The 15,605-nt window shown below is 46.6% G+C and overlaps 1 protein-coding gene across 6 annotated transcripts in view; it reads right to left on the bottom strand.

Annotated features, from left to right (window-relative positions):
• The window catches only part of IQSEC3 (IQ motif and Sec7 domain ArfGEF 3), a 94,456-nt gene that overhangs the window by 26,950 nt on the left and 51,901 nt on the right, over window positions 1–15,605 (bottom strand). For all 6 annotated transcript variants that reach the window (XM_063395035.1, XM_063395039.1, XM_063395036.1 and 3 more), the window contains 2 exons: window positions 10,822–11,110; window positions 3,657–4,735 (listed from right to left, as the gene is read on the bottom strand). In XM_063395035.1, coding sequence (XP_063251105.1) covers window positions 3,657–4,735; window positions 10,822–11,110 — 1,368 coding nt within the window. The remainder of the gene's footprint in view (window positions 1–3,656; window positions 4,736–10,821; window positions 11,111–15,605) is intronic.

Genomic DNA, 15,605 nt, shown 5'->3' with positions numbered 1-15,605 from the left:
TGGACACTTTTTCTGTTAAAAAAGCCTATGTTTTTCATACATTTTCAACAGTCATTGCTGAATGATACATTTTAACCCTCCTCACCTGAGCTTGATGGTGGCTGCCTGAACAGATATCCCATACTCAGATTTGCTTATCTCTTCCTCCACTTCCCTCACTCTTAGCTGTGTTTTTCTTCCCTTCTCTATTGATCCATGCCCTCAGGCAGAAATCTGTGTGTGTGAGAGAGAAGGCACCCAGAGAATGCTTTGTCAGAAGAAGGGAGGGAGCAGTATGCACCTCGCAAACAGAGGGCTTTTCTCCCTCTGTGGCTGTGAGCAGCTCTCGGAGAACAGGTCTGGTGCTGACTGGGCCTGATTGCCTGGCCGTGGGAGAGATTTTTTGCTTCTTAATGTGCCAGTGCTTGTGCCTGCACACACAGCTCTTACAGAGGCAGAGTGATGTGGGTTGGGAGTGACCTTTAAAGGCCATCTACTCCAACCCTTCTGCAATGAGTGGGGACATTTTCAACTGAATAAGGTTGCTCAGAGATCCCTCCAACCTAATCTTGTGTATCTCCAGGGATGAGGCATCCACCACCTCTTTGAGCAACCTGTGCCAGTGTTTCACCACCTTAACTGTAAAAATCTTCTTCTTTATATCTAATCCAAACTGACCCTCCTTCAGTTTAACACCCTTACCCCAGGTTTTACTGCCAGAGGCCCTGATAAAACATCTGTCTCCATCTTTCTGTCCTGGTTTATAAGCCCCTGTGTATCCTGGGAGTGGCTGTGAGCCTGTGTGGTGCCTATCTCAACACAGACAAGAGCAAATTGTACGTGTGTATTGTGCAGGAAAGTTTCCCTCCTGTATTTCAGTCTGCCCCTCTGAAGGGTCGTGATGCACTGTGCTGAGGTGAATCACTGCAATGGCAGGAAGACTGCCACATTTCTTTGGTTCTCTGAGCTGGTCAGTGGAGAGAGGTAAGAGGGTGACTTCATGAAATGATGTCGTACTTCCATTATTAATCCAAATTCAAGGTTCTTTGTCAAAGCTCAAGGAGTGAGTTTGCTCAGGCAGTTTCCTGGGGTGAGGAAAGAATAGGATGAGATTTCAGAGCACGTGAATGCATGATATGCATAGGCACAGACTGTGAAACTGTCAGGTGGCAAAGTATGTGGGTGAGCAACTTATGTCTAGCTGTGAGGGATCAGCATTCAGCAGAACGGCCTGCTCCTTACAGGGGCCTCACAGGCATGTAAAAAGTAGATGGCCTTGAAATAGTTCTGCTTACTCTGTAATGTCAAAAGAAAATATCCTGGGCAGTGTGGCATCCCTGGGAGGAGGGCCGTAAGAACAATCAGCCCATTAAATGTATAAATAGAGAGGTGCAAGACCTGATATGGAAAATCCCAGGCCTTCTTCAGAGAAAAGCAACAATAAACGTTCTTTATTATCACAGACCGCCTGGTTCACCATTAAAGAGTACAGGTAGAGTTCCCTGCTAAGTGCAAAGGTGATGTGGTTGGGACAAAAGTCAAACTAAGCAACAGAGATTCATAAAATGCACATCCACCTGCACACTTCAGTATTTGGCAAGGGACAGTATGGTGTTCACAACATGAGGATGAACTCAGTTACACCTGTGTGACTCTAAAGTCACTGGACTGACTTTGGATCCACTCCAGAGGAGCTGAGAGCTGAATATGGCCAGAAAAATGCACACACTGGCATGGATGTGCAGGTTTCAGTAGAGATGGTGCACACAATGCCATCAGAGGATGCAGGATAAAACAGTCCAGCTGTGACAGCCCTACTGCACTGTCTAGACAATAACTCAAATATTCTTTCACTAACAGCAGCCTTTCATCAGTCTTTCCCAGGATTCAATTTTTTCTCCACAAAATCCTGATAGCAATACAGCATCTCTGCCACTGAACATCTGCAGATGTATCCCATGTAGTGCAGCACGCAGCTTTTACCCAGATGTGCAGCAGACCCCTCTTCTCTGCTCTCTCCTGAGCCTGGTCCCTGCTATTCCTTTTTGGTGTTGCAGGGGTGTTAAGCAGAGCCAGCAAATGCTGCGGGATTCCTCACGTCCTGCTGGCTTTCCCTCTGCCCACGCAGCGAGCTGCCCACGCACACTGAGCTCTTACAGCAGTGCTGCATAATGAAGCACTCTCCATTCCAGGGACTGCACCCCCTTGCAGTGCAGCAGCGTTGGGGAAAGTGTTTCCAGAGGCCTGCTCCAAGCCAGAGCACTGCCTTCCAAAAATGCAAGACAAGGCCAGAGAGACTGTGGCAGATTCCACTAGAAACTGCAGGCTTTCAGCTCCTGCTCCAGGGAAAGCCAAGGAAAAGGGTGTGCACGCACACACAGCCTCAGCTCCGTGCCCTACGGATCAGTGCCCACATCCCAAACATCACACAACAGTAAACTGCCTTCTTCCTGGAAATACACAGGGAAAGCAAAAACCAAATAACTGCAGAAAGCTTAACTGCCCTCCCAGCCCCTTGAATAAGAAGTCACAAGGGGAGCCACATGTCCCCAAGATAGTACTCAGAGATTAAAGAAAGCTGTTATTCCCCAGAGCTAACAGGTTATTTTCCTTACTCCTGTCCTCCAGCCTGTACTCAGAACTGAAAACATGTCCTTCTCAGTTCTGTAAGGGTCCCAAATCTGTCTGAGCTAACATCACCGCTGGATGTGCTCTGAGACCAACCCTAAAAACCTCTCTTCCTGGTCCCTGTCTCCTGAGTTCACAGCCTCCACGGTACACATATATAAATCCAGTGCATTTCCCCTTTGTCTGTGAAAAACTTCTGCCTAGGACTGCACAATGATCAGTCCTTGCTTTGACTAAAATGCCCACGCTGACGTGTGGAAAAATGTTCTCCTCATATGGGTATATTACATCCTCATTATTAGGGGACTCAAATGGAAACAAAGACAGAGATACGAGAGTGTGATGATAAAGCAAAACCCAGTGCTTGTCGTGGCTTGCTTAGATGAGAATAGTCTCATCAAAAGGCAATGAGCAAATCTAAATCTCCTTAAGGGAGCTCAGCTGCTTTCTGCCAATCCAAGTGTGACCCTGTGAGTTAACCTCTTCTGACGGAAACCTCTGCTCTGCTTTTGCTTTCACACCTACAGTGTTCTCACAGGGTGTCAAACTCAGATATGTGAAAGACAGGTGACTAAACCTGGTCTGTCAGGTGAAAATCTACCTAAGCATCTGAAGGAAAATGACAGCTAGAGATGTAGTTTTGTCATTATGACTCATACTGGGCTAGCTAAGCTCAGCTCCACCACTGCCTCTCTCTCACTCTTTACTCAGAATTGCCCCATGTTAAGTAACCAGGGCTGGGTTTACAGTTCCAGCTATGTTTGTTCCTTTGCAGCAGAGTGGAGCAGAGTGATCCCAGGCTCAGCTGGTGGATGCCAAATGCAACTGGAACTTAAGGTTCACTGAATTGTGAGAGCATGGGCACTACTCATGGGCTTGTACCTCTGTTAGGCAGAAGAGAAGGACAGTACTTGGAAGAATTTAGGGAAAGAGCTTCTGGGCAGCCAACCTGTGTTGTGCATTGCATACCCAGATGGTCATGCCCTGGAATACAGACAGGATACAGAATCCCATCTGTTGGACTGGGAAACAGAGGAAGAGTCACTTACATGTTGAAGAGGTTCAGTCCAATGCGGTAAAGGCGTTTCCTCATGGTGTCTGTGGAAAGTGTGGGAGACTTGCAGCTGGCTGGGTTCTCGCAGTGGTACCTCGGGAGACTGAGGATCATGGCCTGCAGGGCTTCTTTTGAGGACACCTCAGAGGCTGACTTGGCTGAAGTGGAGGTGCTGCTGCTGCTCAGCTGCTCTGAGTTGTCTGCGTTCTCAGACTCGGAGCCTTTGCTTTGCCCCACCTCACTGCTGGCGTCGAACGGGAGCTTCTGCACCGCCATCTGATGCGGCTCAGCACTGTTGTCCCCCATGCCATTGGTACTGACGTCCACCTCGGCGGAGGTGAGGCTGTTCTCAGGTAAACTCTCTGGGGCAGGTGGTAGTTCACTGGCTCCTCCCTCCCCTTCTCCTGGGCTTTCTTCAGCCTTGGTAGCTGGAGAGGGCCCAGCCTGATCGTTGCTGCTGAGACAGTTTGCCATGGACACCGAGGTAGATGATGAGACAGAGATGTTCTTGTTGTCGATCTGAACTGTGACATCTCGAAAAGCCATCATGAGAGTGCTGCTGCTCTTGGGTAGAGTATCAGGCAGGAGACCTTCCTCCTTCTCCTGATCGTGCAGCTCAGCTTCTAAGTCTTGGTTTGGCTGCATGGAGCTAGCGCTGAAGGTCTCCCTGATCTGGTATGAGCCCCCATCTTGCAGGGAGCACATGGTCTTCAGGCTCCAGGTGCTGAGGGCATCATCAATGGATTTGGCCAGGGACTGAACTTGCTCCGTGAAGGAGTCCTCCAGCTCAGTCAGTGCCCCACTGATGGTGGCTGGCAAGGACGGGGACCTCACCAATGGGATGCCCACGAAGTTGTAGCCCTCCACCAGGGCCTTCTCCGCCGAGAAGCTCTCCGAGTTCTGGACGCGGACTTTCCTCAGGGAGATGCGGCGTGGCATGCGGCTCTCCAGCAGGGAGTTGCGGATCTTCTCAAAGTTCTTGCTGAGCTGGTACTGCCGGAACGCGGTCTGGATGGTGCAAGCTGCCCTGCGGGACACCAGGTGCCCGCCGTATTTGTGCTCTAGCATTTCGATCTGAAAAACAGAGAACAGAGACGTTCGCGTTTGCCAATTGCCTCCTGATGGCTTCTTGTTGCCCTACCTCCGACACTGATTAGTCTTCAGTGACTGTCAAAGGAACTTCTGACACTGAATTAGCTTTTCCCTGCAATGTCCTGTCCCTCCGTTCAACAGAAGGTGCCATTTCGTCATGACTGGCTAAATCATCAGCACTACAAGCTCCCTCACAGCTGTGAGGGGATCCTTCCTCTTCCTACAGTGACAGTCATAAAAGCTGGAGCCTGCAGGTGCCCTTCCCTTGCAGACTCACTTCTGATGGCCTTTAGGGTAAGTTCATCACTGCAAATACAACATTCCAGCATTGTGTCTTCCTGCTCAGTGGAGCTCTGGTAATGTCAAGCATTATTTCTTGTCTCAGAGTGTTACTAATGCTTCTCCCCTCCTTAGCAACTTTAGGAAATAGTCTCAGTGAAAGGAGAAATCATTCAGAAAAAGGGAAGAAAATTTAATTTTTAAATGCAGAGAATGTTCATTGGATCTAGCAGTTAGCAAGAAACATAAATTTCCATACAAGGTAGTGCAGGCTGGGTTTGTTCTGAGTTTGTCTTTTTAAAAGCACTCTGAATCTCAAAGTGTCTTTCTTTTTGATATCTGAGTTTTTCAGGTGTCAGCCAGCAATGAGAAGAAAAATACCCAGAAAAAGAAAGACTCTCGGTTTTGAAAGGTAAAAACCCCTGAATTTTAAATGTTGAGACAAGATACTAAAAACGAGTAGAAGGAGGATTTACCTGAGCTGGTAACGACAAACACATGTAAATACATCAACACACACCATCTCAACTGGCTTCAGCAAAGCAGGTATGTATGGCTGTTCCTGTAACCTAGAATTTAAACTTCCTGGTAATCCCCCCACTCTTCCTCTGCAGCTGGGTTTTCACTAACAAGTTCCAGGAGAATGACATGATCTGGTTCCAATGAGTGACTGACAGAGGACAAGGGGGACAGTGTGAAGATGAAGGTAGAAGATGGTGTTAAAAAAAAAAAAAAGAACTCAAACTACCTTCACTGAGGTTTAGGCTGAACTGAGCTAAATTCTACGTCACTGGCACTTCACAGGGCAGAGCGCAGGTGCAGACTGTAGTGTTAATATGTGTGTGCACACATATGGAAAAACCAAAAAAAGATGAAGGGCAGGACTGAGAGTGCTAATGAAGTCAGTCCTGAATTAGCAGAGGATTCACTGCATCAGTCATTTGGTAAATACGAGCTCATTAGCAGAACCAAAGGACAACTTTTACTGACTGCATCCTCATCCCCAGACATACCACTTGTCCCTCACCATGCCTTCTTGGCCCAGTACTCATAGTTTGAAAAACTGAGCTCCACAAGATTGGAGTTTAAGTGCAAGTTGGTTTCGCAGTCAAAGTGAGACTGAGGCATGAGCCTCAGCTCACAGAGTCATGTCATGTCACCTGTCTCCTTCTTCTTTTTCATAACATGACGTAAGTTACAGATAAGACCATCAGTGAGTGATGTAGGTACACATGAAGACCTGGTCTGACAGCTATGAGAAGTGTAAATGACCTCTGGAATCTTTCCAATACTAACTTCTCTGGAATAGAGGAAGATAATGTAACCTTGGGAGATGACAGGCAGAGAGGAACAACATAAGCCCAGCCATTTTGTGCCTGTACTGTGGAGCGAGTACTGGGAGGCTGACATTTATGGGAGAGAGTGGCATGGGGAGCACACCCTTTCATATTTCTGGACATGACGCAGGGACCTTTGCCTTGTGCTCAAACATCAGGTAGGCTTCTGTTTTCTGTCTGCCTTGCCCTTGAGCTCGCTGTCTGTCAAAGCCAAGCACTAAGAAACACCAGCAATTTTCTTAGCGATGGGGTTGGCCACCCCAGTTGCAGAGGTAGCTGGCTCAGAGCTCTGCTAACCCCTAATTTAAAGAACACTTGCCTAGTACTTTCACTGCTGCCCTCCCAGAAAAGGTCTACATAAATGTTGCTAAAAATCACCCCCACAATAATCATGGATACAATGTCATTTACCACAAGACCTGGCAGCGGGCCTTTTGGATAAACAAGGACATCTTAAATCCTGCCATAAAACCAACACTCCTGACACATCTTTAAAGTTGGCCTGCCTGGAAAGAGACTGAACTATCCTTTGGCCCATTCCTTCAGGAGGAAGGCTCTGCAGATAAATGTAAATTAAACCAGTAACCTACAAAGGCCCAACCCAGACAATTATTACTGACAACTGACCGTGAGCACTTAAAATAATGATCTGGTTAATGAAAATGTAGAGCTAATTGTGTTAGGAGGGAAAGAGGAACAAATGGGAGGGACAGAATAACAGTAAAATGCAAAACAAAGCAGAAGCAAGAACCTTACAATTATCTGCGGTTTCCAAGGAGGTGACAGCCATTCTGAAAACATGAAATTCATATGCTCTGATCTTATTAGAGGCCAAGACAAGATGTCATTGCTGATCTGAAGTAAAAGGCCAGTTTATCTCATGCAAGGACAGTGCCAAAAATGGCAGACTTTAATAGCTAGTGAGGAGAGATCCTTCTAAAACTCTAAAGAAACAGAGCAAGCTGTCAGTACCTCGATAAAAAAATCACCAGCTTTTTGCAGTCCATAATCTCAGTCCTCCCAAAGGACTAAGGCATTAAGGAGCAGAACAAGATCTGAAGTGAGAGGGCTCCACAACTAGTCTGTTTTCTAGCTCATAGCACGGGTGCAAGGCTGGTTCTGCACGTGGTCCACTGCCAACTGGCACTGTCCAAAGCAAGGGGAATCCTACAGCATCTTTCAGCAGGCATAACAGGGACAGGGTCTGTTCCAAGGGATGCTTGAGAAGCCTGACAGAGCCAGATTCAGCATCCCCATAGAGAAGTGCCCTCCCCACCCTTGTTTGGTAGCAGTGGGTCTCTGTCTCTTTTTCTTTGCTGTAACCCAGCCATTTGGTGCTTGTTGATGTCTGAGACATACTCATTTGCTGTCAGATCCAGCTCACTGACAGTCCAAAGGAATTAAGGATTTCGCAGAGCAGTAGCCTGTGTTCTTCCTCTCAAGAGGAGGAAAGGGCATCTGTTAGCACCACAGCAGTCATGGGTAATGGAGATGTATGTCTGGATGGCTGGAGGAACCTTCTCTCCCCATCTGAGAGGCGAGAAAGGCCAGACATGATTGGCCTTCTCTCACTCGTAATAAACCCCATGAATCACAAGTAATTGCCTACTTAAAGCTACTCTTCTCTGGGGAATAATCCGACAGCCAAAGCCAAAGGAATGGAAGAGCAGGAGGGAGGGTCAGGGGGATTTCAAAGAATAATTAGTTTAATACATTTCTGGGCCTCAGAATGAACACTCATTCTGAGCAATTCAGGCCTTGTGGCTGAATTAGAAATGGCTGCAAAATATCCACTGCCATAAGGGATTGCTTGTGAAGGGAGATTTAACAAGGTCAAGGCAAGCCAAAAGGCAAGCCAGACTGCAGGCCTGGATATGGATTAACGTTTGAGGTGCACACCCCATGGCTTTGTTGCCCATAGGCATAAATTGATAAATCTGCCAGGAGAGACCAGGCCTGATCTTATTCTCAGTTAGCACTGGTTTTCCACCCAGGTTGCCACTGAGCATGGTGATGTGCTATCATGTTATAACCAGAAAAGAATCAGGCTCAGGGATAGAATCTGAGTCACTCAAGGCAATGCATGCATCGCAAAAAAAATAGGAAAAAAAAAAAAAAAGACATACAAAGCATACATGTTCTCTATTGCTCATTCTTAATGCTTCTCCCTCCCTCCCAGCCTCTCACAATGGAAGGACATTGCTGTAAGGGATATTTGTTAACGGAGTGTTTCCTTCATCCGTGGGACACCTGCTGCCCTTCAGCACAGCCCAAGAGCATGTGTGACTGAAAGCATGCTCCTCTTTCCTTTCATACCCTCCATTTTCCCAACATTACAATAGAGCCTAAGCACAGGAGAATTTTAGTACTTGAGTCCCTGTTCCAACCTCCCAGCACAGAGTACTTCTGTTCTGTGCACTGTCAGAATTCTCTGTTTCATGGGGTAGGGAGCAAGGAGGGCCATGAAGCCACTCACCAGCTCTCTAGGATTATGCTGAGGGGCAACGACTGGTCCAAGCCTTGCAGAGGAGGCTGCACTTTACCCTCCTTCCTTACTAGCACTCAGTCCTCTCTCAAGAGGTAAATGGGACTTCAGTTGTGCAGTGGGACTAAAAATGTCTCCTTCCACCTGTTTCTCTTACTGTAAGTTACAAGTATTACAAGTTCTGCTGCAAGTAGGGTTCTGCTAGGACAGCACTGTGCAGGTCCTATCACTGTTACTCCCATTTAAGAAAATTACCTGATGAGTAAATTGATAGGAATACCTATAAAAACACATACTACAGTACAAGAATGGAAGAATTAGTGCTCTTCACTGCCTAAAAATCCCCACTTCCAGAGCTGGAGGCAGTTCACTGAAGACATCCATGAGCCTGGAGGGGCACACACATTGTAAGGCTCCTTTGCTGTGAGAAAGGTGGTTTCACCAAGGAGATAGGCTCAGTCCCTGCAAGGTCAGTCCTGCGAGGCACCAGACATTAATGAACAATCAGCTAAACATGTTTCTCTTGTTCACATGCATCTAGAGCAGATTTGGCCTCTGCTGCAAGAACAGTGATATGGCAACATGACCTTAAAGCTAAAATAACACAGGACAGACACACCCCAGGACAAACCAGAGCAGCTCTAGGCTATTGAGGAGGGTAAGCCCATATATAGCAGTCAAGACATGGCCCACCCTGAAGATATGTCATGTTTGCTTGTAAAGCCAGTTAATTAGTCTCTCTTATTTTTTTCCTGGTGTGAAGCAAGAATTCTGTCTGAGTTGAATATGCAGTATTTTGAGAAAGAGCTAGAGAGCCGAGGTGTCTCTTTTGCTCAGAAATCTATTGGGTCATTGATGTGACATGTATGTTTAGAGACAGCATCTGTGCCTTGAGGGAAGTGGTAGAGAGATGTCCCAGAAGTAGCAGCTTCTTCAGTGGAAACCTCATTAGCTGAGACCCTTCAGCTGCAATAGCACAGCTTCCACTGAACTCTCCCCCTGAACATACTCTGGACACTGTCACCAGTGTTTGCTTGTCCTCCTCACCTCACAGACTGCAGGGTCTGCATACCCTACAGCCTCTGGTTGAGCTGCCTTCCCAGGTAAAAGCACAAATTATGCTTTAGGTTCTGTTTTGCACAGCAGCTCTCCTGGACTGTATTCTGCAGAGATGAGGAGGGCAGGGACACATTCCACCTGAGAGGGAGGAGGCCAGCTGCTGTTAGCCCCAGTCCCACTGGGTCCTGCTGGGAGTCCATCGGGAGGTGCAGCTAGAGAGAGGCACGCTTATGCTCTAGAGGCTGTAGTCTCAGGCACAGAAAGCAGTCCTTGCAACTTCTAGGACTGAGTATTTTTCTCTCAGCCTGGTAAACTTGCTTATCTCTTCAGCATCCTCCTCTGGACTGAGGGCAGTGGTGGCAGCAATGCACAAACATCATCGTAGATGCTGTGCAGGACACTCATTAAATAAAGCCCACTTCCTCTTGGAAAGCTCTTGCTAATGCAGAAGTGTGCTGGGGGCCTGCCCTGCATGATCCAAGATGGCAAGATGGTTCTTGGAGACTCTCCATGAGGGAGATCATTGGGAACAACCAGTTGCTGGGAGCCCTACAGACACTGTACACTTGTGAGCAAGGCACTACCCTTGGATGCTGCTGCTCTTGGCTGCCTGCAACCCATGTCTAAGCCTACACTCACAACTGGGTTTCTAGGTCCATTCTGGACCACTGAATCCAGGCAACAAGGAGCAGACACCAACAGGTTTGGGTGAAAGGGTGACTCAGTCAAAGGTGGGGAAGCTACTTCCTCCATCAGCCTCTCACACCTGTATGTCCGGTTAGACAGGGCAAAAGCTCTAGGTGAACAAAAGGCTAATGTATCTGCTGAAAGTTATTCCACCGCAGTGCAAATGCAGTCCCACCCACTCCATCCCCTTGTCCCACAGCCTGAGGAGGAAGCCTCGGTACCTGTTTATTCTTTAGGTCAAGGGAGAGCTCATAATCGGAGGCAGCCGCATGGGAACACGAGGCCGTCCCCTTGCTGCGCTGCACTCTCACAGGGGAGCCCGTGTGGTGGAGGCTCGCCTTCTGCACCAGAGGGGAACACCCCGCTGCCTGCTCTTCCTGCAGCTCCGCATGCTGGGCTTTTAGCGTCAGGGTGTCGGACCTGCCTTCCTGGCCACTCTGTCTGCCGGCCTCCTTCGGATCCTCCGTTTCACACCCGGCTTTCTTGCTTGTGGAACCGCTGGGATCGTCACTGTGAACAAAACGCAATGTTTCTCTTTTTTTATTTGTTTATATTATATTTGATTTATGATCATGTTTATTGTTGTTCGCTATACTTGTTCCCTGAGCTGCATTTTAAATGTCTGAGGAGCCTGGGCTATCGGGGTCTCCTCCAGTGATGGATCAGGACTGGAGGTTGATCCAGCCAAAGCTCTGGTGCCTCCTTCTCTAAAGGCAGGCACCCCTGTATGAACCATCCTGTGACTCCTCAAGCTGCCTGGTTGCCTCTGCTCCAGGTGCTGCAGCTGGAGAAGGTAGGAAGACAAGGAGGGTGTGTGTCATGGCCTGTGGACACCTCTCCTGCCCTCTGGAGCAGCTGGCAATCACCCCTGTGCACTTGCTGCCTCTTGCTCAGCATTTCTGCACACCCTGAGTCCCATCTAGCATGGAGCCTGGATCCCAAGGAACCAGTTTTCCCTTGGAGCTCTAAGAGCATGTGGGAAATGGGGCAAGGGTGGCTGAATGTTGCAGAGTTTCTAAAGAAACTCTTGGAGAGCTGAGAATACAAAGGGGCAGCAGAGCCAGCCAGCCCTGAGATCCTTTTAGTGTCTGCAATACAGCCACAGCAGACTGCAGAGCTTCTGTGAAAGAAGCTGCCTCTTTCTGACCCACAAATTGCTGTGCCACTGAGATCTTGTGGAGAAAGGAAAGCTCTTTCCTCCTGTCAGCCACAGCAGCAGTTGTGTGAAACCAGGGCCTGACAACAGTGCTCTCTAAGAGAGCTGACATCTCGCTCCAGGCAGGATGGGATTAGCATATGTCTGATCCATTGAAGTGACGAGGAAGTCTGTACTTAACCCCTCTTGCCAAGTATATTCCAAAACCATCCAATTTCAAACAAAATTTTGTTATTCTGTTTGAACCATGAGAGTGTTTGTTCATCGTTACCTGAGCCTCCTTCCTGTGGCTACAGAAGAATAATTTATGATTTGCAAGAGTGTTCAAGCCTACATGGACTCTGGCTGCTACTGCACCAAGTCCATCAGACATAGTTCCACTGGTTTCCAAGGGATGAGCATTCAGCTGAGAACAACATCCAGTTTGGAAATAATTACTACAGAACCAATGCATTTAATTTCACTGAAACCAAGGATAGGTATTGCCTCCCATACTTGAACACTATTAAATTATTTCATTCACTTCTGAAACATATCTCTTTCTCTTGGATTTGCTCCACATAAAACCGGTTTTGCTATCAACTAGATAAAAATCATTTTATGATTGGTGTTGATGTCAGAGCAAACAGAGGGAAATTAGATACGAATTTATGTACTGCCCAAATTACTTAGAAGTATTTAAGTCTCATTTTCGAAAGTGCTGTAAGCCCTTAAGAGTCCAAATCTTCTAGCTGTAAATAGACTTTACCTCCTAAGCCTCTGAACACTTTTGCACACTTACTAGTACTTTAAAAGGAAGTTTATTCTCTCCAGTGGCAGCTTTTCCGTTCAACAGATTAACAATCAAATTTAGAAATATTCCCACAGTTTCTAAGAGGGCTCCAAATCTGATTAGCCAGACACTACCACAACTTCAGAATTAAGAAAAATGAAGGATTTAAATTTAGAAAGTTTCTTCTTTTATACACATGCCTATAGTCACCAGTTAGACTTTAAAAATAAACTCACAGAAGAAATCAGTCTCTTACATAAATGCTGTATAACCAACTTTGTCAAAACTTACTAAAATGACGTCTTTGCATACTCATTAGTCAGGAAATACTTTAAAATGAGGTATAAAACTGTTCTTTGAGGTTGAACACCTTACCAAAGTTTGCATTGTTCTATTCCTGATGCTACCATTTTTTGTACACCTATAGATATTTTTAATTCTTTCTCTTCTATATTGCAGGAAATCTTACTAAAGGACTCCTCCCTTACATATCTCACTGTAACATTTTTATTGGCAGCCCCTGTTCTATCCATTCTGATTTTAACCAGCAGAGCAGCAATTTTTATCCTCAGCCTAAGGGACGATCTAGTGACATAGATTTGATCACATTTTCATTGAAGTGCATGGCAAAAGCTTCCCGAGTATTTCAGTGGGAACTGGACTGTGCCCTATAAAGCAATTTCGGCTAGAAGCATAAGCTCTCATTCAGCAAGACACACTCCAAATGGCTCAGCTGAGTCAAGGCCACGGTGCCCAGTGTGCCATGCAGACCTTCTCTGGGCAGGTCAGGGCCCAAGGCACTCAGATGGAGGGCTCGCCTTCTCCTGACTTGCTTGGGAGCCTGAATGGACTCTGAACGCCAGCAAATATTCCCTGACATGATGGTCCTCTAAACACTGGCACATATGCTTAGCTCTGTTTGTCCGAGGACCCCACTGGCTGCTCTGGGTGGAATATGAAGCGTGTGTCAGAGTTTGCAGAGCTCAGTCCTGCTGCTCTGTGAGGAGGACGTCACCTCTGGTGGGTGCATCTCGCTGCTTGGTTTTCTGTCACACAGTGTAGAGCCTGAGTGAGTAACATTCACAGTGACAGGACATCCTGCATCCGTTGCCAATACAGAATTAAAACCAGCAGGTGTTGTAGAATCAGACTAACCTAGTCTGGGAGAGAAGGCTGGAGATCTCTCCTCCAACTCCCTGCTCAAAGAAGGACCAATTTTAGAGGCAGATAAGGTTGATCTGGGCCTTTTCCAGGCAGCTCTTAAATATTTCCAGACATGAAGGTTCCCCAGGCTCTCTCTCCAGCCTGGAGCCATCAATCCCTGCCCTAGCAACACTCTAAGAGTGCTGGTCTCCAGCTCTGCCACAGCTTTACCCTTTGTGTGGCCATGGACACGCTTGACCTGGACCCTGAAGACTGACTCCATAACTGGACCTTGGAGCTGCCACATCACCCCACACCTACTGATGACTGGGCTGTGTCTCACCCTAGGTACCCTCACCACACCCAATTCTGACCCTGGCCAATCCAAAACGCTCAAGAAGCCTCCTTTAATCCCAGTAGGCATTGTTATTTCTCAAGACACAGGGCCCTAAGACTGAAAGGACTGTTCTGCCACAGATGCGTGAGAATCACCGTCCGCCTCAGCGCCGCTCTCCCGGGGCATTGCTGGCCCCTAGAGATCTGTGCTGGGAGCAGGACATCAGCCAAGCACACACACACATTAACCTTGCCCTCCTCCTCCACGCACGCTCCGAGCCCAGTGGATACAGCCACACAGAATGGAGTGTGCTTATGAGTGGAATTTCCTCAGGGTCAAAATTCGGTCAAATCAAAATCAGATTCCATTGGAGCACTCAAAGGCATTTTTCAGCTAGATGATTTTATGCTAAATATAAACTTTTTAACCCCATGCTGGTTTGGCTGTGGTGCTATTCAGAACACAATAGCAAACACCCCTGCTGAAGTGGGAATAGTTTCTACATGTTCTGTTGTGGGGAAAAAAATCATAAAAATGGCTGAACCATTGAATTATTTTAAAGTTCTCTTAGTGTGAAAAAGAGAAAAGCAAACTTACTTCACCTTTGAACAAACCTGGGAAATTTCAGCTTCAGCAGTAAACCTCAGTGACTTATAAGCAGCAGAAAAAAGGGGTAAAGACTGGTTTTGATTAGCAGTCTGAATGTTACCATTACAGCCCTATGGTTCCACTTACCAAAACTGTGTTTCTCCCAGGTTTAGTCTGATCTTGAACCTGTTTCTGAATAAGTGTTTTCGGAAAGCCTATTCTTTGTTCTCTAGTAGCAATGACTGATGAAGCCCCAAATAAGAAATAAAACACACTGCTAAAGATCAAAACTGATGCTACAGCAAAATAAATAAAAACTTAACAATCCTGACATTTTCCCTCTGTCCTGAGTGACACAGTTGATTTGCATTGGTAGGACACAGGTTTCGTTAACAAAAGATGGCTCAGGAGCTATTACAATCACAGTTTAAAAAACAAACAAACAAACAAAAACAAAAACAAAACAAAACAAAAAACCCAGTAAGGAAAGTAAGTAGGGCAAGGATGGAAGGTATAGCATGAAAGATCTCTGGGGAAAAAATGTTATTAAGCAAAGTAGGTGGAGTCACTTGCTTTCCCTTGGCCAGTAAGCAATCAGACTCCCTGGCTGTGGGATGAAGAAAGTGAATGGAGCAATTGCATATATTTTTTCTTGGATGAGAAAATTGGTCTAACCACGTGTAATAATTAAAAGTCCCATGCAGAGTCTAAGGTGTGAATCCCAAAGTCCCGGCCAAACTCCAACTAGGTCAATTTAGCTGGAATCCCAGCATCACCCCTGCAGTTTCAGCTGCAGTGAGTGTTCTTTACTTGCTGTCCTTGAGTGTCACATGCCACCATTATTCACAGCTTTTACAGTCATACAATCAGGTAGAGAAGGATTGTAATTTCTTTGTGTTCTGTTTGATTCAAAGTTGTAATATTAACGTAAATCACTTGCAATCAGGTAAAACGGAAGACTAGAAATTCAGCTGTTCTCTTCTTCCTAGATGTTCCTACATGAATTTTA

Source organism: Prinia subflava, chromosome 4, assembly GCF_021018805.1.
Source record: "Prinia subflava isolate CZ2003 ecotype Zambia chromosome 4, Cam_Psub_1.2, whole genome shotgun sequence".
In the NCBI taxonomy this organism is placed as follows: Eukaryota; Metazoa; Chordata; class Aves; order Passeriformes; family Cisticolidae; genus Prinia; species Prinia subflava.
This window is presented reverse-complemented; position numbering and strand designations above follow the sequence as displayed.